This window comes from Neopelma chrysocephalum, unplaced genomic scaffold (assembly GCF_003984885.1).
Source record: "Neopelma chrysocephalum unplaced genomic scaffold, ASM398488v2 Primary Assembly neopelma1_147, whole genome shotgun sequence".
In the NCBI taxonomy this organism is placed as follows: Eukaryota; Metazoa; Chordata; class Aves; order Passeriformes; family Pipridae; genus Neopelma; species Neopelma chrysocephalum.
Genome location: NW_020897809.1, coordinates 3517109 through 3541080, shown reverse-complemented (window position 1 = coordinate 3541080; position 23972 = coordinate 3517109). Strand labels below are relative to the sequence as shown.

At 43.1% G+C, this 23972-nt stretch overlaps 1 protein-coding gene and 1 long non-coding RNA gene across 2 annotated transcripts in view; one reads left to right on the top strand and one right to left on the bottom strand.

Annotated features, from left to right (window-relative positions):
• LOC113976167 overlaps positions 1-14135 on the bottom strand; it is a 48106-nt gene extending 33971 nt beyond the window's left edge. The window contains exon 1 of the long non-coding RNA XR_003537021.1: positions 14025-14135. This is a non-coding gene — a long non-coding RNA (uncharacterized LOC113976167). The remainder of the gene's footprint in view (positions 1-14024) is intronic.
• TKT (transketolase) lies at positions 715-23966 on the top strand. Its single transcript, XM_027701096.1, has 14 exons — positions 715-926; positions 5774-5891; positions 7214-7327; positions 8002-8099; positions 9736-9927; positions 10740-10858; positions 12511-12704; positions 13295-13459; positions 14052-14208; positions 18545-18675; positions 19963-20046; positions 20225-20318; positions 21954-22076; positions 23663-23966. The coding sequence occupies exons 1-14, from the start codon at positions 820-822 to the stop codon at positions 23848-23850; spliced, it is 1884 nt and encodes a 627-aa protein (XP_027556897.1). The 5' UTR covers positions 715-819; the 3' UTR covers positions 23851-23966.
• The last annotated feature ends 6 nt before the right edge of the window (positions 23967-23972 follow it).

Below are 23972 nucleotides of genomic sequence, written 5' to 3'. Positions count from 1 at the left end.
CAGACCTGGAGTCAGTTCTGGGCTCCTCAGTACAAGAGACAAGTAGCTCCTGGAGAGGGTCCAGCAGAGATCACAAAGATGATGAGGGTCTGGAGCATTTCCCTTATGAGAGACTGAAGTAGCTGGGCCTATTTGGTCTGGAGAGGACGGAGGGGATCACATCAATACATATAAATACCTCAAAGGTGGGTGCCAAGAGGATGGTACCAGACTCGTTTCAGTGGTGCCCAGCAACAGGACGAGTAGCAATGGCCGTAAACTAAAACACAAGAAGTTCCACCTCAAGATGAGGTAGAACTTTACACTGAGGGAGGCAGAGCACGGGAACAGGCTGTCCAGGGAGGGCGTGGAGTCTCCCTGTCCAGAGACATCAACAATCCACCTGGACGCGCTCCTGTGTCACCTGCTCCAGGTGGCCCTGCCTTGGCAGGGGGGTTGGACTGGGTGATCTCCAGAGGTCCCTTCCAAACCCGAACGAGTCCGTGATTCTGTGAAGGGTGGGAACACGGGAGCGCGGCTCCGCGCCCTCAGCATCCCCTCAGCCCGCACCTCCAGCACGAGGGAAATGGCGCCCGCGGGCGGGGCCGGGGGAGCCGCCGGGCCCGCACAGCGCTGCGGGCGGCACAGACACATCCCGCCCCTCCCGCGGGCGGGCCCGGCCGGGGGCGGGAGGCGGGATGCGGCCGCCCCTCGCTCCTCTCTCCGCCCCGCGCTCGGCCCGGGTGAGCCGCGCCACCGCAGCCCTCGCGGAGCCCAGCCCCAGGTGCAGCCACCGCCGCCCGAGCCTCGCAGCCGCCGCGGCCCTCCCGCCTCGCCCCCATGGAGGATTACCACAAGCCCGACCAGCAGACGCTGCAGGCGCTGAAGGACACGGCCAACCGGCTCCGCATCAGCTCCATCAAGGCCACGACCGCGGCCGGCTCCGGGTGAGTGACGGAGGGAGGGAGGGAGGCAGGCGGGCAGAGCCCCGGCCGCACACCGGAGCCGCGCTCCCGCATCCCGGGGCGGCATCCGGCCTCGGGATGGGGCTGGGAGGGACCCGGGAACGCGCCGGTGTCCTGGGGGCAGAGGCCCCGCTCCGGCTGTGCGGGGATGCTGCGGCCCGGCCGTGCCGCCCGCGGGAGCGGCGGGGATGGGCAGCGGGGCAGGGATGACCCGGCCAAAGCCCCGCACCCCCCGCGCCGCTGGATGCGGAGGTGGCACATCTGGAAATGGCGGCCGGGGCCGGGGGATGCGCGGGCAGAGCCCGCCCGGGCCGCGCCGGTGCCGCGGGTGTTGTGACTGCGAGAGAGGCCGGGAATGCTAAGTTGGTGCAGGACTGGAAACCAAAGAATTTGTGCCCGAGGCGCAAGCGGCTTCTTTTTCATTGCGTGCCCGTCAGTTGGAACTAATTCTGTACAGAATTTCAAGTGAGCCCAAGTGGGATTATCTGTGCCATGCCCGCGGTCTCCAATGGGCAGCTTATTCAGGCCTCTGGACAGGATTTAGTGTGGGCTCTGATGTGTGCAGATTCCAGGGTTATCCTTCCTTTGATCGTGCTTTACCTATGGAAAAAAAATCTCTGCAAACAATCCTCTTTTACTCATATAAAATTAAAGCCGTTTTTTCTGCTTGAATAATATATTTCAGTGCCTCCATATAAAGTGCTGGCCTTTTTTTTAATATATCCCATCTTGTTGCAATTTCCTCCTTTGGACCTCTTTGAAACTGGCTGCGGTGTTTAAAAAAAAAAATTTTAAAAAGTCTGAAGGAATCTCTTGGATGCTGAGGTTCGTGTGGAGAAGGGTGGTATGTAAAACATTATAAAGCTTCTTTGAATTGCCTTACAGTCTCCACCCTGTGCCTGGCATGAGCTGCCTCACATGGCTCTGGAAACAGAGAAACTGAACTTTACTCGTTCCGTTTGCAGGCAGCGAATGGAAATGCTGCTGTGGTTCTTCCTGTGAAATGGGGTGCTGGGACGCGGGAAACCTCTCGGCCACCACGGGGGTGGGTTTGTTGGGTTCAGTCTGGAGGGAGAAGTGCTGGATACCCAACAATTGCTCTTTTACTTCTTGATTTGTTTCAAAGCTGCAGTGTACAGGCATTATTACACAAGCCTGTGTGAAATTGTAGGTAAGAAAAATTGTGCTAAATCTGCTTAGTAGAGCTTGGGCTTCATTATTGGGCTTCTAGTATGTATTTTAAGCAGGCCCAGGGATGTGTGGTATTACTTGTCTTATCAGCAGGTAAAATTATTTCTCTGCTTTGTCTGATATGCTGTTGAAGGACAAGGTTCATGCTACAGCCTCTGCTTCTCTTCCGTGTTCCAGGGAATTCAGCAGTAAAACCATTCCCACCATACTGATGAAGAGGCAGTAAAGTATTTTTTCTCAAGCCTTTTATTCCCAGTTCATGTGTGCTACAATACCGAGTCCTTCTTGCACAAAGGCATTTCATTAATCCCTCTGGTTTATTCTGCCACTGGAGTTGTGTAGTCTGAAATTATTACACAACCTGATAACGAGCAGATTATGAAAGATGGGCTCTGGAGGGAAGATTGTGTTGGCAAGTCATGTATTTTCTTAATAAGATTTGATTGCCAAGATGGTGGTGTAGTAACATACCTAAAAGACAGTCAGTCTGTTGTGGAGTTAGACAAAGCACACATACTTCTAAAACATCTGTACATTATGAATGTTTCCCAAAAATTGAATGAGACAGTACACTTTGCTTAAATTGCTGGGGTGCACCAAGAATATGGAAAGATGTTTGAATGCAAGTTAAATAGAAGCTCACAGTTAATTAAAAAAATAACTTGTCATGCTTGCTTTGACTTTGGTAAGAAAATTTGTGTTTGTTGAAGGTGTAGTTGGTAAAAGCTGAAGGAAATACTTGCAGTAAAAGCACTTCAGACAAAACAGGACCTGCCTACTACTTTCAAGGAAGTAATTTCTGTAAAATGTGATGTGTATTGCAACACAAGTGGTGCTGTGGTAGATCTGACACACCAGTTCTTGCAGCCTTTACTTGTTCTACCTTTTGTTGAAAAGTGCAGCCTTTGCCTGGACAAGAGCAAAGTCGGTCTGATCCTGAAGTTGCTCAAACACATCACTTCGAGTGCTTCACCAGCTGTGGTGGAAAAATTCAGTGAACTGGAAAGAAATTTTGTGTTTGAAATGACTTACGTGGGCAAAAAATTTGATTGAGTTGGTTGTAAGGATTGAACATACTTGCTTTGGGGCGTGGAAGAAGGTGGGTTTTTTTAGATAAGTAGTGCAGACATTTCCGTCAAAACGTGTCGAGTCTCTTCTGTAGCTGATAAATTTTTACAGTTTCTAAACAGTTACTGAGCTTCCCAGAGGTGACTGGTTACATTCTTAAAAGTGGAAGTTGTAAGAGTTTCTTAAGAGGCAGTTAAGTTTCATAACGGGTGGTGTGATCACTTGTTGCAGATTAGTTTTTCTTCAATTTTTTAGCTCGTCTCTTGGACTCAGCATTCCATTTTAACTTTCCACCACCGTCCTTTTTAGTTGAAATGTGGACATGTGTAGATGGAGATAATTGATGCAGAGTAATAAAAAACACTTACAAAACTACTTTCTTGGAGTAATCATTTTACTTTTGATTTATGTGGATCCAGGATTTCAGTGTCCTGATGGACTTCAGTTTGGTTTCCTCCTGAAGGGCTGTATTTCAAAGTTAAGGCTTCAGTAGAAACTGTCAGAGAAGAGCAGTAATGGGACCAGCACCACGAGGTTCTAGGTTATTCATCCATCAGGATGTAGTTGATTTTTACAATGATTTCTGATATCTGATAAGCAGTTAAATTTTTTGTTATTTCTGATAGTAGGAATTCATGTAATTACCTGTAGCTTTAACAAGATTTTTTTTTTTTTTCAATTTTCAGGTAATTTATTAAATTTTTCTGCTTTTTTTTTTATTTCCACGCGCTACCATTTTAGGTGGTTTAAAACTTTTTTTACCAAGACCAGGAGTTCATAGAAGTATGGTTAAGTATAAAGTTAATAAAATTAAAGGAATGAAAGCTTTAAACAAGCATGTAAGGCTTCTTGATTAACTCAAATACATAAATATTTACTAATATGTTTGAACCATGGTTTAAAGCTAATTCTTTTGTTTCCCTGTGTGAGTACTTACTAAGGGATGGACACTAACTGTAATTCGTATTTTGCTAGTGTTTTGCATGTTTTTATTCTCTTATTATAGCACCGTTGGGGATGTTGGGAGGGAAGCTTTATTACTATCAAAAGAATATTCTGATTAAAGTTCTAGTGAAAGTGTTGTCTAATCCTAACATGCATGGTAATGTACATGTGGGAAAGGAAATGTGACACTTTCATAGTAAGTTCATCCTGTTTTATAAGTAGGGTCAAATATTTTAAGAATATTGTGTTAAAGATGAAAAATAAATGTTGGTAGAAGAGAAAGTGAGATGAAACTGCAGGTTATTTTCAGCCTTCTTACTGTTCAGCATCCACTTTCCTGTACTTCAGTAGCAATAACTAAACGATCCTATTTACACCAGTAAAATACAAAAATGCTACCTTCCACATTTAATAAAGATTTTTAAAGAGCCTCCTTACTCCTTTTAAGCTTTATTGCAAGTGAAAAGCCAAGGCTGGTACACTTAAGTAGTCAAGTAGTGCCATCCCTTCCAGGTGCATAAAAACATTATTTTAATTACAGTAATGTAGATAAATAAAAATAATTATGTGCCCTTCTTTTGCACTTCAAATGAAATATATAACTTATTATTTGCCACTTGAAATAACCCTTTTCAGGGAGTTCTGTATTTGCTTGTTGGTACTTTATGGCACAGTTGCCTCTGAAGTGGGCCTGTGTGTTTCTAAGGCAAGTTGTAGTTGAAGTATTAATTCGTGCTGCTGTTGAAGAATGTTCCAAATGTTATCCCAGATAGTCTCTCCCACTGAACTATCCCACATCACAGAATCACAGATACTTCTAAATGTTTGATGAACCAACTAGTACCATATTTCAAAGTGATAGAGATGTAAATGTAGAAAATGTTGGTTCTTCTCCCAGCCAGAGATTAAGCAAGTTAGTATTTTATAACATGTATCTGGGTGTTTACTGGAGACAGTAAATTTCCGTATCCAGTTTCAGTAGAAGATGAAATACAAGAGTTGCATTATTTAATGCCCTCTTTAGAAATCAGAATTTTAATTCTGTCAGCTCTAACATGTTAAAATGAAATGGTTCCTATCTTATACAATGATAAATGTTCCAGAACTTTCTGCAAAAGTTAATCCAGTGTTACCAATCCCTGCCTGTGCATCAGGGCCTGAACAAGTGAGTCCTGGTGCCACACTTTTAATTCCTTCACTCAGTGAGTGGCTCAAGCACTGTGGAAAGCTGCCCTTGTTTCCTCTGCATCCATGTGAATTTCTGTGGGATAAATCTGTGGAGTCTGATTTCAGGCCCAAGGTTGTACAGGTTCCTGTGTTTCACAGTCACCCCTCAGGGTGGTGGTTCTTGGCATGGAGAAGAACAGAGAGCTCTAAAAGATACGTCCTTGAGCTGTCAGCAGGGTCTAGATTGAACATCCACTTCAACTAGATAAGAGGCTCCCCTTGTCTCAAAGTACAACTAATTTGCATTGGGGGAATGGCAGATGGGATGTGTTTTCAAACACTTCAGATTGTATATTTTAATTCTGAGGAGTTGGGGACTGGTAAAGTGATATTTTAAAGATATGGGCCTGAGCAAACAATAACAAGAAGTGGTAATCTTGGGTCTTCTTGACTTGTAGCCACCCTACATCATGTTGCAGTGCAGCAGAGATTATGTCTGTGCTGTTTTTCCATACCATGAGGTACAAAGTGCAAGACCCCAGAAACGCCAGCAACGACCGGTTTGTTCTTTCAAAGGTAAATAATAACTGTTTTGTGATCCTGTTCACTCTGCTAGGAAAGAGCTGCCTGTCTGTAGATTAAATTGACTGGTCTTCCTTGACTTGTGCTTACTTACACTTGCATCTGCACAGAAATTTATTGGAAACATTTGAGAGCTTGGAATTGATCAGCTTCAGAAAGACAAATAAAAGTTGGTTGAATTAAGATGTAGCATAACTTAGTGTCTGTATAAAGTTTCTTGATAAGTCTTCGCTTTGTTCTAATGTTAAGTAATAAATATTATTATATTGTCTATAAAATCTATCAGGATACGTTAAGGTCTGTTTTATTTTGGCATAACCAATTTTCTAACAAGGCAGTCGGCTCCTGTGCTGTCCTTGTTAACTGCAGCCCTGCTGTTCTGCCTGCAGCCACGTCCCAGTGGGCACTAATTCCTGCCAGCTTCTCAGGGAGCATTACATGAAACAGGGCAGTTAGTGAGGAGTTTGCATTCCTACTGTGCCAGGATGATATTAAAGTCAGTGCTACTTCTGAAGCCACTGTGGGTTAGAAAACTGTAAACCTCACATTTGGGCTGGCTGTTAATGTTTATATCCCCTTTTACTTTATGCCCTTAGAAATCACAGGGGCATTTTGATCATGTGACATTAAGGCAGGTGAGGGGTCTTCAGAAAACATAACAATGTAAAATGTGGCACATCTCTCCTGCTCCACTGAGGCAGATTTAATCTTAGAAACAGAATTCTTCATGTGTAGCCCATCATGTATGTTCTGGCACTTGATATAACAACTGTTGCCACTTCTGATGCCCATTCTGAAATAAGGAATTTGGTAAGAAGCAAGCAGCTGATACTGAGGGGGTAAAAGCACTGAGAGTTTCTTCTTCATGTTTGCTTTACCTCTCTAATTAATCAGGGTCTCTGCCCAGAGCTGCTAAATGGCTTCAAACCTCTGCATGCTCTTCTGACTCCTGATGGCTCCAGGGTGGAAGATGACTGCTGCTTTAGAGTTATCCTGTTGGACCTGGCCACAAGGGTCTGAGGGTATAAAGCTTAAAACTTTGCCTGTTGTCACTCACTGCATCTTACCTGAGTACACTGAAGAAGTTCTAGGGGATAACACTTGCTCGTTGATCTGGGATGTGCTAAGCAGGGGTGTGGGAAACTTGGAAGCAAGCATTAGTGTGAATGTTGTGCTGTAAAAGTATTCTATAATTCAGTGTTTTCTTAGTGGACACAAGAACCTGATTTCAGGGTTTGTCAGCTTTGTTGAGCTTTGTATTGATCCTAGGAAGTTGTGAAACTTGTGCTTTGTTTAAAATTTCTGTTTCTCCCTAGGGTCACGCAGCACCAATTTTGTATTCTGTTTGGGCAGAGGCTGGATTTCTACAAGAAGGAGAATTACTGAACTTGAGGAAGATTGATTCTGTCCTAGAAGGACACCCAGTTCCAGTGAGTGCTTGTAACCTTTGATATAAAATGATGTTTTCTGTGAAACCATAAGAGCATGTATTTTATGGCAATTCTTGGTTGCCAGCTGTACTGTACAGGAAAGATAAAGACTTTTAAGAAGGGTGATGATGCTTATGGCTTCACAACTGAATTGGTGTCTGTGTTTGAGTGAACATGTAAAAATTACCTTTGTTGTAGTAAACTTCCCCCACATTCCCTGCATGTCAATATTTTCCATTTTAAAAAAGGCTTATGTAAAGTTCCATCCAGGCTTTACTTGTCCTTTAAGCAGCTTTGAGGTATTTCAAGAGTTTACATCCAGTTTTGTAACCTCGTTGGTCTTTCCGTTCTCAGCCAGTTGTTTCTTTTGAAGAAAGTTGATCCTTTTTTACACAAAATCATCAATTCTTAACTGCTGCCGTCCAAAGCATAGCTGAGAAATTTGTGGGCCATAGTTACCATTCTCTCTCAGAGAACCTGGTTAGTTTGTGACACTGACCATCAAGGTACACACATTGCAGAGAGAGAAGGATTTCGGGGCAAGATTTAGAGAGACTTGTATGTTGTTATGGCTGAGAAGCTGCATTTTGATGTATGTTGAACCATCTTCCAGCACTGGAATTTAGTTCCTCTGTTTCTTAACTGTAAAATAATTGTTCTCTTCTTATTCTCAGAGACAAGCATTCACTGATGTGGCTACTGGATCCCTTGGGCAGGGTCTTGGTGCTGCCTGTGGAATGGCATACACTGGCAAGTTCTTTGACAGAGCCAGGTAATTCCATCTTCGTATTTTATGATTATAGGCATTCAGTGGGAAAATTTTGTGAAAATAAATTCTTAATCAGGGAAAAACAAAACTACTTTATTCTATTCTCCATTCCCAAATCTAATTTCAGGGTTTCAGTGATAGATTATGAGCCTGATAATTACGAAGCCGTTGCCAGTGAAACTACAAGGGTTTAAAGGTTAACAAGAATTAGTGCATATGTGTGTTCCTGTTGTAACCTGACAGCATTGCAAGGTAGTATTCCTGAGTAGAGAAGACAGTAAGTTGCTGGAACAGCCTCTAACTCCCAGAGAGTAATTGATAGCCATGTTGAGACTGGATGTGTCCCCTTAGAAGAATGGCACAAGCCAAAAATGTGTCTGTTCAAAGTCAGATGACAAATAATGGAGAACATTAGATAAGGAACTGTTATGGTCAATAATAACATAATTGGATGATAAAGTAGGGCTTCAAAATGTTATCAGAAAGGCACTCAACTCCACAGAGACAAAAATGACTGCCTCTGCCATTTGTTTTGTGCACAAGAAAAGAAGATGTCTAAAGGCAATCTGTGTGAGGAGGAAAATAGCCTGATGTAGTTGATGTATTTTATGTGACAGTTCTAGTACATTCGAGCATAGGCTGCCCAGTTAATGTGTCCTACACTTCACTAGCTTGAAATCATTTCTGTGAAAGATGACTTGCTGATTTTAATTGAGTTTAACAGATGCTACGTGTGGAAAAAATCTAACCAGTGCTTACATGACAAAAGGAAAAGGTGGTCTTGCGTGCAACACTGGGGAGCAGCTTCAGTGAAAGGAGTTCAGATTTAGCCGAAGGCAGGTGGGATTTAGAGCAAGATTCTGTTACAGCTTAATGTCTAGTAAAAAAAAAAATCTCCAACAGCCATCTCGATTATTTTGTTTTAAAATTATATATTTGAAGGCTAATTTACTATTCTGTTTTAATTTTAGTGGATAATAAACATTTACAAACCTTTGTCATCCAGAAAAAGAGAGTGGTAATAGAAGAAAAATGCAGGGGATGAATTCTGTAGGGATGAGGCAGTGCTCCTGCTAACTGAGTTTTACCTGAATAAAAGGCTTAGTGTTTAGAGAAATAAAGTCATATTGTATTGGTTATCTTATTCCTGAATTCTGAATTTGGTTATGCAGCATGCTTTAAACCATAGCTGAATTCATCCACAATTTAGAGTTGCCTGAAATTCAGGTGCTGGTTGTCCTTCCAGAGTCCATGGTAGGAAGGAGGAAGCAGCCAGTAACCGTTCCTGCATTGTTCAGATCCTGCTGAGTCACAGTGACAGTGTTCAATGGGCCTGTTCAGTCAAGCCTTGCAATGGGAGGCTTAAGACTTGATTTTTTTGAGACAAAGGTTTGGAAGGCAGTGCAGTATTTCTCATCTTATTTTTCTAATTGTACCAGCTCAAAAATATTTTAATTTGATTTGTCTAAGATTATGTAATGTTATCTGAGGTGAATGCATTGAGCAATGGGAGTTGAGTTTGGGATAGAAAAAAGCAGTGAATTCTCACTCTGAATTGTTTAGAGGGGTTTTGGTTTTATATTTAATAGTGCTTACACATCAAACTTAATTTATTTTCATTTTTTTTAATTTCATCTAGCTATCGAGTGTATTGTCTGCTGGGAGATGGAGAGTTATCCGAGGGCTCTGTTTGGGAGGCAATGGCCTTTGCTGGCTTTTACAAGCTGGATAATCTCGTTGCCATATTTGATGTTAACCGTCTTGGACAAAGTGACCCCGCTCCTCTGCAGCACCACGTGGAAATCTACCAGAAACGCTGCGAGGCCTTTGGGTATGTGAGGGGAAGGAGCTCAGGATAATCTCTCGTTCCAAACTGTATGTTTTATTTGCTTCTCAGAATTGTTCAAATGAGCTTTCAGCTCTAAAGGCTGCCATCAACAAGGAAGATGGTCTTTCATAATCCCTGATAATGGTCGACTTTATGGGTACAGCAGGAATATTAAAAGTGGCAGGATTTGTCGTTTAGAGGAAAAATAAGAGGACTGCTTACTCAGATACATTTGTTAGAGGATCTTAAAACTGTTTTTATCATATTAAATACAGATTTTATGACTGTGTGACCACATGTACTGTCATAGCAAGTAGATCAAAAATGCAGCATGGAAACCATGACAATTCTTTGTGTATCGGCTTTCATTTAGTTTCATATTTCTATGTAGATGCAAAACCCATGATAAAAAACTGTCATATACAATAGCAGCCATGCAAATTATGATGGAGCTTTTTTTTTTTAATCAACTTCCATTGTCAGTTTTTATCTTATTTCTAGATGTTTGATTTGCTCTTATTATTAAACATGGCCATTATATCTGAAGAAATGTAGGATAACTTAGTTATCTGTGGGCTGTGAATTTTGCTTTTAGCTGTTGATGCCTCTGTGACTCTTTTTGCGTTATAAAAAAGCGACTGTGGTATTTTTTATGATATCAAATAAATGCTAGTTTGTGTTTCTGGCACACTTTGGGTCCCTTAAAAAGACACTGCACTGGAATGACATTAGTATTCATTATTGTTATTGCTGACTCCCAGAGAGTGTCACATGCTAAAACCCTTTAGAAACAGTTGATCTGTTTGTGTTCTTAGCTGGCATGCTATCATCGTGGATGGACACAGTGTGGAGGAGCTTTGCAAAGCCTTTGGCCAGGCCAAACACCAGCCAACAGCCATCATTGCAAAGACTTACAAAGGCAAAGGCATATCAGGTAATAAAACATCTCTTGCTGTGCAGGCTCGTGTATGATATGTGCATGATACTGCAATAAAGGTGCCATTAGTAAAAAATAAGGAAGTTTAATGTTTCATACATTGGAAATACATTGTATCCTGTCAGCTTTTTGACTTGATCATCCTTCCATGCAATCTGAAAATCAGAATTTCACCCTATTGTCTCCTTCCTTTGTTGCCTTTTCTTAAGGAGGACAATCAGCCTGAGGCTTCATTGGAGGCTGGCAAAGATGTGACTCAGTTCTTCCTGTTACCCAGGTGCACTTGGACTGGGTGGTTACAGATCCCTTGTTGCAGAGCAGGATTTCCTCTGCTGGCAGCTGTTCTTGAGTTGTTACTCTATAAAAAGTCTTTTCTAGTCTGGAAGATGAGTAGGGACAGGGGAAACCATATGACTTGCTCTTGAAAGTTGTCCTGGCAAATGAGGGCCACTTTCTTGGCGTGCCCTTGATCCTGGACTCACAGAGACTACTCTGAGAAGGGAGTAGCTTTGTCACAGAAGGTCCCTGTTCCCTGTGTTGCAGGTGGCTGGGTCTGCTGTTCCCACAGGCAGTATTTTCCAATGCATGGAAAACAAGGGGGTGTGCTGCAGTTACAGCTTTGACAAAGCTGCATGAGACAGGGTCCATCAGCTGCCAGGTCATACTGCAGCTTAATTCTTATATGATGTGGAATTCATGGAGATACAGGGTACAGTAGCCTTTAGAAATTATTTCACAGGTTAGCAGCTGTTTGAGTTTTTCACAGTGTCTCTAAGATCTTTTGGAATTTTTACGTGGTGTGAGACTCACACAAATATTGTTGTCCAGGGGACAGGTGTGTACCTGCACATCTGAGCAATAGCATGCAGAAAGTCTTTCAAACTCTCTGTGCTTCTCAACACCATTATTGCTGAGAAAGTTACCGTGGTTCTTGCAAGTGAGATGTGTCCCAGCTAACGGAGCGTTGTATCCACGGAGTGGAGTAAATGCATGTTCAGTTGTCAGGGGTTGCTGTGATTCTCTTCAGCTCTGGCTTTCAGCAGCACTCTGCGAGTTTGCCTTTCTGACCAGATAAATATTAACAACAGGAGTGAATATCTTCATTCCTTTTCTTTGAGTAAGCGAGCAAAATTCATTATTCGGGGTGACTTACTCAGGGAAAGCAGTGTTTTGGCCAGAGAGGTAATTTGGCTGTTAGTGCCAGGTGCACAGATAAGAGTCATCAGAAGCTATTAAAATAAAGCTGTAAAACGTCAGGTCTTGTTTGAATTAGACAGCTTGGTTAACTGTTGTTTCAAACTTAACTGAGTTTGTTTAATCAGGCCTAACTGTTGAAATTTCCTGTGAAATGTTCACACTGATTTACTGATTGCTTCCTGCCACACTTACAGACCAGGTCTGTTAGGTGCCAATTTAAAAGTAGAAGACACTGTGATTTTGTCACAAGTTTGGAGTAAATTATTCCTCTTACATGTTTAAACATGTCTGTCTTAATGCAATTGATTACTATTGTAATTGTTTAAGGAATTTCTTCCTTGGAAGACAATACTAGACTGTTGTACTCCACTGCACTTATCTGGGTAAAATCTGCGGCTAAAAACCAAGATTGTTTTTATACTTTTCTTACTTGTAATGTGATTTATACACAGGTGTTGAAGATAAGGAAAGCTGGCATGGAAAGCCCCTTCCAAAAAATATGGCTGAACAAGTCATTCAGGAAATAGATGATAGAATCCAGAATAAGAAAAAGCTTTCTCCAGCCCTCCCAGAAGAAGATGCACCTATAGTAAATATTAGAAACATTAAGATGCCATCTCCACCAACTTACAAAGTGGGAGAAAAGGTATTCCCTTCTTTTTCAGTGTTTGTCAGATATTTCAAAGTGTGAGACTGTTTAAATGTATGGCAGGAGGTTTTGTGTTATCCCTTCCCACAATTTGAACTACCCACCTCAGCAGGCGAACACCTACTTCTGTGGTGTGAGACAATCAACTCGCTGGGTATTGAAAGGGTATATTAAAATAGGAAGACTCAAATCACTCTTCTTCATTTTGTGACTATTATCAATTATCTCAACTACTTTATGTGCGTTTAAAATTAAAGAAACTCCACAAAGTTCAGTGAATTTCCATGATTAGAAAGCAAGGTTTTAAAAATTTCCTAGCTGGATTGGTAGGGAGTTGCTGATTCCAATACATTAGGACACAATTCCTAATGCTGCGTTGTGGTTTACTTTTTCCTTTTTTTATTTACTCTTCTGTGTGTCACCGTTCTCATATGTACTTTTGATACTGCTATCATTTAAAATGCCTTTGGTTGTGTTTTGGTTTTGATTGTATGTTCATAGACTTAACGGCAAAACAAAATGGGAAGGAAAAAAATACCTGTAGAAACAGAAAGTTCCAACAGCCCTGCTGTGTTTTCCTTTCCCAGTGGGCTACACGCAAAGCTTACGGGGTTGCACTGGCAAAACTGGGCCATGCCAATGATCGAGTGATTGCTTTGGATGGGGACACAAAGAACTCCACCTTCTCAGAGCTCTTCAAGAAGGAACACCCCAGTCGCTACATCGAGTGCTACATTGCTGAGCAGAACATGGTAACTGCCCTCCTGCCTTTACCAAAGACTGGTGTTGCCATGCAGTGAGTCTCCATAGAGTGGGGTTCTAATGCTTGCTTTTCAAATAAATGTATGGGGTAATTGTAGCAATAAACAATTTGGGAATCTTGTTCTAGTTTCCATTTTGCTATAGGAGAGCCCTTTTAGGAAATATCAGTCTAAATAACACAGGTAAATCCATTCCCTCTTGGTAATGATAATTTTTGCCTGCTGGAGATAGCAAAACTGTGTCCTTCGGGCTGAAAGTGAAAGCTTTTGATCCAGTAGAAGAAAGGGGGATAATTCTTAAAGTTCAGTGAAAGGCTGTTTGGAGCAGATAGAGAAAAGAAGCTGCCAGTAAGAATCAACAACAGCTAGCAGCTGAAGCGAGGAGCAGAGGAGATGCAGGAGGATAGGTAGTGGAAGAGCAAGTTGCTTCCTCTCCATGTTGGAAAAGCCAACAATTAGAAGCAGGACTGGACAGAGATTTTTAATCTGCTAAATTTTTAGGGCAGGAAGTCCCACGGACGATGTCTCGGAAACAACCGATAAATGAGGAACTCACTGTTGTTGTACAATCTCCCTGCTCCAGGTGAGCGTTGCAGTCGGTTGTGCCACTCGGGACAGAACCGTTGCCTTTGCCAGCACCTTTGCCACCTTCTTCACGCGGGCGTTCGACCAGATCCGCATGGCCGCCATCTCCGAGAGCAACATCAACCTCTGCGGCTCCCACTGCGGCGTCTCCATCGGTGAGGGCACCTGGGGCCAGCAGCTCCTGTCCAGCTAGGGATGATCATGCTCTGTGGAGACAAGCAGTGCTGTAGCTGGGGTGCTGTAGCAGTGTGACACTGATAGGAGGAAGTCATATTTGCAAATTCGCTTTTGTGAGGCACATTGTTATATTTAGAAAGAATGAGGAAGGTTTCAAGCTGTCACCTGCTTTTTTTTTCCTCTTTGGCCTGATGAAAATAGGATTTTTTCCTACAAGCTTTTGTACTGTGCCAGTAAAGACTGATATAAAGGGATTTGACGGAAACTGAGGAGCTTAGATTCCTGTTCATCTCTGCAGTCATGTGCTTCTATTTTGTTTCCCAGTCTCTAAAGTGAGAAACTAATGATACTATTCTTGCCCAGATGCTCTTGTCCATCAATCTCAAAAACCCTTCAAAGATCACCCATTTGAAATAACTGCTTCAACTTATCTCAGTATTTTTTACTACTGGAACTGTTCATGCATTGATTAAAAAAAACCCAAAATCTCTAAGTATGATGAAACAGGAACTGTGAAGCTCTTATGTAATTCAGGTAACTGAATCATAGAAAGGTTTTGGTTGGAAAGGAACTTAAATGTCACCTTGTTCCAACCCCTCTGCCATGGGCAGGGACACCTTCCCCTAGACCAGGTTGCTCAAAATCAGGCAGGATTTGCCCTTGGTGAAGCCATTGGTTGTCCTGAATCACCTCCTGTGCTCCATGTGCCTTAGCACAGCTTCTAGGAGGATCTGTTCCAGGATCTTCCCAGGCACAGGGTGGTAGCTGGTCCTCTCTTTTCCCCATTTTAAAACTGGGTGCAGTGTTTCCATTTCTCCAGTCACCAGGGACATCACCTGACTGCTATGACTTTTCAAATATCATGGAGGGTGTCTTGGCAACTATATGAGCCAGTTCCCTTGGGACTCTGGGATGCATCCCATCAGTTCCCATAGATTTACATATGTAGAGGTTCCTCAGGTGGTAACCAAGTACCTCACAGCTGCTCTCACAGTCCCTGCCCCTGCAGTGGGATGGGGAGGAGAATAGAAAAAAACTCGTGCATTGAGGTAAGAGCAGTTTAGTAATTGAAACAAAGTAAAATATACTATTACTACTACTAATAATTGTAAATTAAAAAATAACCCCCAGGAAAAATATGCACACTACAATTGCTCACCACCCACTGACTGATGTCCAGCCTGTCCCTGAGCTGTGATCAGCCAGTTCCAGTTAGCTGTCCAGGCTGTGCTCCCTCCCAGCTTCTTGTCCACCTCCTCACTGGCAGACATGAGGACACTGAAAAGCCCTTGACTTAAGGTAGACAGCCAAAGCAACAACCAAAACATCAGTGTGTTATCAACAGTATTCTTATCCTAAATGCAAAACACAGCACTGTAGCAGCTGCTAAGAAAAAAATTAACTCTATCCCAGCTGACCCTAGGACGTGTTACAATGGAGGGACTTTGCTCCCCCAGTCCCTGTCCTGCAATCCATCCACTCAAGAGGTGTGGGAAGAGGGATTGCCAGTGGAAACCAAAGCAGTGCAGCCTGAGAGCAACAGGCTGAGGGCCCTTGCCAGCAGAACCTTCCCTGGTCTTGGCTTCCCATCCCAGCTCTTTGGAACACGTCAGATCATATTGGGGTTTGACTTTGGTTTGAGGGAGGAAGGGACTTTAGTTTTTTTTTTCAACTGAAATGCGTAGACATCACCCATGAAAACAGGAGCAGACTTGCACACCTAGAAGGAAAATGCAAGTAGACATTCATGCTTGAAAAAGTAGTGGGTATTTATAGGGAAAACGAAAGGGAGGGAGAGCTGACAGGGGTAGTAAATGAAGGCTCTCTGCACACATCAGTTTTGCAGTTGATTTAATAGTTTTGGCTGGCAGTATGGTTTGGAAAAGACTTGGGGGTTTTATGTTTAAAACAAAATAGTTAATTTGACCTGTAATATTGGTAAAGATTTAAAGATACTTTGTAAATGTGTGTACTGTCATCCAGAGCCTCAAACCTGCTATATATATGTACTTGATATGAACTATCCTGCTGTGTAGAATATGCTGTAGTGGTGGAGACTGTATGTAGAGTGTATCAGATTATGGCTTTTGTATGTCATTAAGGGAGGGATTCTTTTACAAGTCTCTTTTCTAGTTAAAAATCAGTCCTCCCACCTCATCATAGTCTAGTTCAATCCAGTTTAAGACTTCTAGCAAGCAGCAAAGTGTGTTGGTGCAAAAGCCAATTAGTTTTGGTCTTTGCTCATTTAAGAAGATAAAACTCGTTTGAGCTACCCAAACTGTCTCCTAGAACTACACTTCCAGGTTTCAGTTTTCAGCACTTGGAATGTTCTGCTGGGAGCTGTGATTGCCAAGTGCATACTTGGATTTATAAAGTTGTTGGAATTACAAATCTCATTCAGGCCTCAACTTTGATTTTTCAAAAAAGAATTTCAACCCAAAGTTTTGCAACTTATATAAAGAGTTATAAAGAAAATTACTCAGAGAAACCGTTGAGCAGTTAAAAAATTCAATTTTAAATGGAAGGGTATGAATTAAGTGTATGTCCTATTAGAACTTTAGGCCTGCATGGAATTCAAAATCTGCATGGAATTCAGAATCCAATCTGGATCTGTGGTGAAAATTGAAGTTTATGTATGCAGTTCTAGGTAGACCTGGGCTTCTGCTGCACTGACATTTGGACCCATTAAATTTATGAGAAATGACCTTCTGAACTTGTACTAAGTTCACTCCTAACCAATAGTGGCCAATAAGTTTTAAGGTCGTAAGAGAGTAATGGAAAAATCTGTATTTTCCAAACTGAATATGCAAGGAAAGAAATCATAGTGTACATCTGTCAAAAATAGAAATATCAATTGTTTAGACAGTTTTATATCCTGGACATTTGATACTGTTATATTAAGCACTCACTTTTTTTATTAAGCTATAAATCGAGGTTTTGAGAGTTATTCTCTCTTTTGATCTATGGTACTCTAAAACCATGTAAATTGGGATTTTCATAAAGACTTGGGGCCAAACAACTTAGTACTACTCTGTAAATTTCTGGTATGAGCTGTGAGTGCTGTTGGTATTGGCACCACTGTAGCAAAAGCAGGAAAAGCATGAGTAACTCTCTACCTTGGATAAGATTCGAATTCAGGTACCTGATAATTTTATTCTTCGTAATTTCACTTTTCTTCTATGTCTGCATTGTGTGGGTGCATTTTAGGAAAGGAAAATGCCCACTGAGATCCCACTCATTCACTCAAGAGTGCACACAGATTTAGAAGCTGATGTTGAGAGGTTTTTCTCATGTCATGACTGAAAGCAGAGAAGCTCTCTCTTCCTGGTTGGTGCTATCTTTACTAGGAATGTACAGTGGCAGAGTTCAATGCTTGATTTCTTTAACATGTTTAAAGTTCTTCAGAGTTTTGTGCTGCCCTTATGAAAATAGTCTCCTCCTTCCTCGTGAACTCGTCCTTCTTGACTAACAGGTAGCGGGTGCATGTGGGAAGGCTCATGGCCCTGCTGCTGCAGGCTGGGACATGACTGGATTCAGAGCTCTTTGCATGGCTGGTTTGGAGCAGTGCCATTCCCAAAGCTCCGTTACATAAGGTCACTGGGGGCGGGGGGTGTTGTGGTGGTTGTTTCTTTAACCATGGAAATCCATGGCATCAGCACGTGTCCTGGCTAGGGATTCCTTTCCACGGATCTGCAGGTTATGCCATGAGGCGCTGGAGTTGTTAAATTAACAACACGGATGCCCTGCTGCTCCTTAAAACACCTTTTTATGGTATTGAAAAATGCAGACATACCCTTCATTTAATCTTGAAATGAGCCCAAGAATTTGAGAGTAGTTGCACCAATTGCACTCTCCATTTCTGATGGAACACATGCCATTCTCCTTTCACGTTTCCAGCAGTTTAAATCTGGAGGAACACTTATTGACAAGTATCAATTTTGCTTGTGTAGCCTCAGTACATGTAAATCTGAAGATGCTCAGATATCTTGTGACCCTCTTTCTGTATCTGTACCCTTCCAATTTGGTTGTATTCCTTTTGTGTTGTTTTATTGTTACACTTTATTTCCTATTTTTCTTTTTAATCCCAGCTCTCTTTCTTTTTAGTCTCTTTCTGTCCTTATTTACTGTTTAGATGGTTCCAAGTTTAAGGAGAAGATGATTCTTTTCTCAAGCAGGTAGACTTGCATGTCGTGTGTGTGCCTGATTTTATACTTTTCTCTTTTTTGCCTGGTTTACGTTGACCCTCACTGCTGTGTTGAGTGATTGCCAGAAATGTGCACTTGCCCTTTTGTAACCCTGGTTTAATTCTTTCAGGTGAGGATGGGCCATCTCAGATGGGACTGGAGGACCTGTGCATGTTCCGGGCTATTCCCAACTCCACTGTGTTTTATCCCAGTGATGCTGTAGCCACTGAAAAAGCAGTGGAAATAGCTGCCAACACCAAGGTTTGCATCACAGTATTTCTGAGCCAGAGAATAATTTTGTCTTTTGTACTACTCTTGTTTCTTCTGGCATGTTTCTTGCACGTCTCTACCCACATAAATTCTTTCAAAGGCTCCAGTGTGGCAGTGGGATGTTTTCTATGCAAGGAAAGGTTGCAGACATTCTCTCCAGGCTAGTGCAGAATGAACAGTCTGGAATGCTGTGGGCCAGATTTGGGGAGATGTAAATGATTACACGGCAATTGCAGTTTGAATATGTACTGGCTCAGAATAAGGTTAACTTTCTTAGGTATCAGCAAACTTAGAAGTGCACTCCCAGTACGATGTCTCTGGGGTCAAAATTGAAGCTGGATGTGGAAAGATAAATTCATCTTGATCATCAGGTGCCTGCAGGTGGAAGCTCAGGAGTCAGGTGCTCTGTCAGTCTAAGGCTCCTGGGGGCACTCAGAGCTGGGGCTCACACGAGTTCCCAGTCCCACGGGCCATCCTTTGCTCCCCTGTTGCCAGTGATGGATTGCAGTTAAATTGAACTGTGGCTGAGGACAACTAAGACTTCCCACTTGGCTGTGAGAGACTTTCTGATCTCTCAGACCTTCACCTTGGGCATAGCAATGGTCAAATGCCATGGACAGCATTGGGTTGGATCACCTCCTTAATACAGCAGTATTTCCTGAGAAAAGAGCAAATAATTTGAAATTTTTCAATCTTGCTACTACAGCTTTTCAGTGAAGGAGTGTAGAAATTTGGCGTGTAACAAATGTAATGAACAGTTTGTGACAAAAAGATGGAGGGTAGGGAAAGGAGTGTGAGGGAGAGATTAAAGTACAAGTTTGTTCTTCTGGAAGGGCATCTGAACATTAACTGATGGAAAGCATTTTTTCTTTCAGCCCAGCCTTTCTTCTTTTGCTTTAAAATTGATAAGAGTAACATTTGCACATATATGGCAAGGTTCTAAGATTCTAATTAACTTGAGTAGGATTTTCCATTTCCATGAGAGAACCAAAGAGAAATAAAGATCTTGAAGTGAGAAAGGAAATTGTAAGTTATCAGTGTGCTCTAAGAGGAGGCGAAGTGTTTTGTGATGTTTGAAACAACCAGCTACCAAAAAAGGAGTAATGGGAATTTGGTGGGGCAGGGGGAGTTAACTCAGTAGAACCAGAGGTGACATAGAAGGATGAATGCCACACAAATAGAAAGTTGTTTTGCTGTATTTTTTTCTAAGGGTTTACCAACTAGAATGTCAACAGCTTTCTGTTTTTGTAACTTCTCACATGTTTACTTCGGAAACAGGGCATTTGTTTCATCAGAACTAGTCGTCCTGAAAATCCTGTCATTTACAACAACAATGAGGACTTCCATATTGGACAGGCAAAGGTAAATATTGCACAGATAAACAGAATTAGAAAAAATATTCACTGATCCTCTTGTAAAAGACCTTTTCCCTCTAAAGCACTGCAATGCCAAAGATTTGATCTTTTTAATAAAATCTCTAGATATGTAAAAAAATCTGTGAGATTTATTGTTAAAAATACCTGGGCACGTTTTCTTGCAGGTGATTTTGAAGAGCAAGGATGACCAAGTGACTGTGATTGGAGCAGGAGTCACTCTGCATGAGGCTCTGGCTGCAGCAGAGCAGCTGAGGAAAGGTGGGGCTCTTTTCCTTTTTTATCATTTAACACAGCAAAAAGAAAAATCAATACCAGTCAGCCTAACTGCTCACCCTTTGTACTGGTAAACATTAATGAAACTGTTCTAGGCAGGTAGTGAATCACCTGTTAGCTGATACTACATGGTACCTACCTGCCAGTCTTGCCTAAAATGGAGTGGGGTTTAGTTGTCTTAGCAGCATGAATAGCCATGTAAATTGCCAAACTGACCAGATCAAGGTCTCATTAGAACTGCAAATCTGTGTGATAGTGCCCTGGGCAGAGGCTTGGAGACAGCGTGTGAGAAGCAGGAGTGGCACATGGTCACAGCACAATGGGCTGCAAACAGGCTGGGGCCAGGGACCAAACCACAGCCTGTCCCCGTGTGCCAGGACACGGCCCTGCAGCACCCGGCCCCGCAGGACACTGCCCGGGATCGCTGCTGCCCTGGGCTTATCTGAGTGAGTGATCAGCTCTGTAATAGCCTGGGAGGAGGCACAGTTCCACCGTAGTGCTCAAGTGCACTGACATCTCACAGCCATGATAATCCTTCAGTGAAATAAGAAGAGAAAGAACCCGTCAAAGCCCATCTGTGAGTCAGGGGACTGCACCCAGGAAGAGATTACAAATAGCAGGAGATAATACAGTTAATGCTGCCCGTGGCTTATGGGGAGCTTTGTGTGCAGTATCTGGGTGGACTGATGCTTTGTCATGACCTTGAGTCACCAGCCTTAGGACATTTTAAAAGTTGCATTTTCTGAACCATTGTTACTTTTCTGCATTTTACTGTGCTTTGCAATGCTCTGCTGATCTTGAAGTGTGAGTAACCACCTCTGGAGAGATAATCCCTCAGTGCAGAGGCATTATCTAATACCCAAAATGTATTGGCCACTAAAGAGCCTTCAGTCACAAAACTGTGACAATAGGGCCTCTTCATGTGTAGGAGTTGACCCAGTGTTCAGCTCCCAGGGTCAGACAAAACCTCAGCAATTGCTATTCTTTATAAACAATTGCCACTTGTGTGCAGTTTTAACGAGCCATCTGGGCCTGCCTTATGAGCACAGGACAGATCCTGGGTTTGGTGCCAACCTTAAGGGTGCCCCGAGCAGGGCTGGGGCAGTTCAGACAGACATACCTGGGACGTGGCAGCCTGCAGTGAAGGAAAAACTCAAAATGCCTACAAAAGCAAAGAATCAGGAGGAAATTATACGTGGCTTGACAGTAAAGTTAAAGGTAAAATAAAGGTCCAGGAAAAAAATTGTGATAGACAATATGAATAAGGAGGGTTTTCTGGTGAGTGGATTCTGCTCATGCCTGGGGGAAGGCCAGTTACATGTCTTGCTGATGGGCATTCCCAGTGACCTTGAGTCACTTACCCAAGGCTTTTCTGTCTTGTCTGTGAATGGATGGATGTTACTATGGATATATATGGATATTACTATTTCACAAGGTGCATGGAGAAAGAATGCATACAAAAATTAGGGTTGGTTGAGTTCTGTGGTAGACAAGCCATAGGTTCAGGTACCTGGGAGTTTTCATAATGGTCTAGAAGGTCACAGTGATTGCCTGTGCCACTGGCATTGTCCTGCATGCTCCACATTCGTGTTGCAAATCATTTCATTCTGTTTTCGGCAGAGAAAATCTTCATCCGTGTGATTGATCCCTTCACTATAAAGCCCCTGGATAAGAAGACAATACTTGAAAGTGCAAGAGCAACCAAGGGCAGAATCATCACTGTTGAGGACCACTACCATGAAGGTGAGCGGGGTCCAGGGGGTCACAGCCCTCAGGGACTGGAAGCTCCCAGCTTCTGACCCAGCAGAGGAGCAGGGGACCTGATGCTGTTGTTCCATTAAAGCAAAAGAGAGATTTCAGCCTTTTTTGTTGCTGTTAGGATTATTAAGTGACACTGAGGGTTGAAAGTTTCCTCAGATGCAGTGGTTTAATCAGGGCTGCCTTTCTGATTACCTCAGCCTTGTGTGCCCTTCTGTGCTTGGTCCAAGTGAAGTCTGGATTCATTTGTGCCCAGTGAAATTGTAAATTCCTGTTGTGCTGCAGGGTCTCTGCACAGGAGTGTTCTCTGAGCTGCTCTGCAGGTGTGAAATTGCAGGAGAGACCATTGCTGTGCAAACTTCTTAAGTATTCCCTGTGTCCAAAAGCTTGGCTCCAGGTTGGCTGAAATCAGATGGTTTTGGCAGTTTCTGCAGTCCCTCTGGGATAAATTCCTCCCTCTTTCTTCTCTGCTGTTGTAGATGTCTATTAATAGAAATTAGTAGGTATAATTATGATAATATTGCTCACCCTACTTTAAGGTGAGCATCACTCTTGCCAGGTACCTGAAGTGAGCTAGATCTACCATAAGTGCTGGATACACCATACTTTTGTTCCAGACTCCGGATGGTGATAGGTCACTGAACCTCAAAATTTTCAAGCTTAGTTTTCAACTCTGGACAAGTATTATACTGCAGATGTGCAAGATGGCAAATCATGACACTGTGAGGTGCTGAACAGGCTATTTAAGCTCTCTGGGGCAGGCAGGGCAGGGCAGCTGTATGAGCATCAGAACCCTGAGTGTGTTGCAGGCCCCCTCAGGCTGATCTTACCAGCTGCTCTGCAAAAGTGCCCCTGGCTGCAGGCTCAGTTCAACTGGTTACATCCCACCATGCCCAAGCTGTGGGAAGACCTCCCAGATACACCCTGACTGAAGGGCAGCACCAAGGTGTCTCTCCTACCAGGTCCCAGAGCACATGCTTTGGACACAAGTCGCGTGTTTTCTTCTTCCCTAGTACTCTTGCTTCCAGTGTCTCTCCTGCCTCCACGCAGTTGCATCCTTTGTCCCTGTCAGTGATAGTGACTCAGTGTGAGCTGAGCTCCAAGCAAAGGTTGTGAGTGTGTTACATAACCAGAGAGGTGCCCAGCGGCACGTACAGCTCTGGGAAGAGATGGAGCTCTGAAATGCTGCTGAGATTGGTTGGAATTTCAGCACGTTAAGTACACTCGTAAATACTCTTCAGTCTAAATGCATTTTTAAACCTATCCCTCGGTGGCTGCTGCCGAGGTGCTGAGAGCTTGCTGACAGTCCTGTGCCCTTGAGAGGCAGGTGTTTCTGGCTGCTGATTGGGAAGTACTTCAGAAATGTCAGGCTGCCTGTCCTCGGAATGCCTTTGATATAGGGAAAGGTTTTCATTTCACACTTGGCCAACTCGGATACGTGTGATTGGTGTTTTCATAAACCTGGGGACCGAGGCTGTACCTTGCAGGGCCCTTTGCTCAGACACACACAGAGCCTGTGTGTTCCCTGCTCAGATGCTCCGGTCTAGGCCGTGTTTGCACTCTCTCCGCAGGTGGCATCGGCGAGGCCGTGTGTGCCGCGGTGGTGGGTGAGCCTGGCGTCACCGTGAGCCGCCTGGCCGTGTCCCAGGTGCCCCGCAGCGGGAAGTCAGCGGAGCTCCTGAGGATGTTTGGCATCGACAAGGATGCCATCATGCAGGCTGTGAGGGCGGCCGTGTCCAAGTCCAGGAATGCCGAGTAGTTCGAAGCATCTCGTGCTGTGTTACGGAAGAGCTTGTTCAGAGAGGTGCTGTCAGTTCAAGGCAGGCAAAGGTGCTTTATGTAGAGAGTTCTAATAAAAATACCAGCTTAAAAAACCTCCTG

Bases quoted from the DNA above. Each gene is read 5' to 3' on its own strand.
- TKT (XM_027701096.1), top strand. From the start codon at position 820: ATGGAGGATTACCACAAGCCCGACCAGCAGACGCTGCAGGCGCTGAAG. The intron at 8,100-9,735 runs GTAATTCCATCT...AATTTCATCTAG, and splicing joins AAGTTCTTTGACAGAGCCAG to CTATCGAGTGTATTGTCTGC. The intron at 22,077-23,662 runs GTGAGCGGGGTC...CTCTCTCCGCAG, and splicing joins TGAGGACCACTACCATGAAG to GTGGCATCGGCGAGGCCGTG.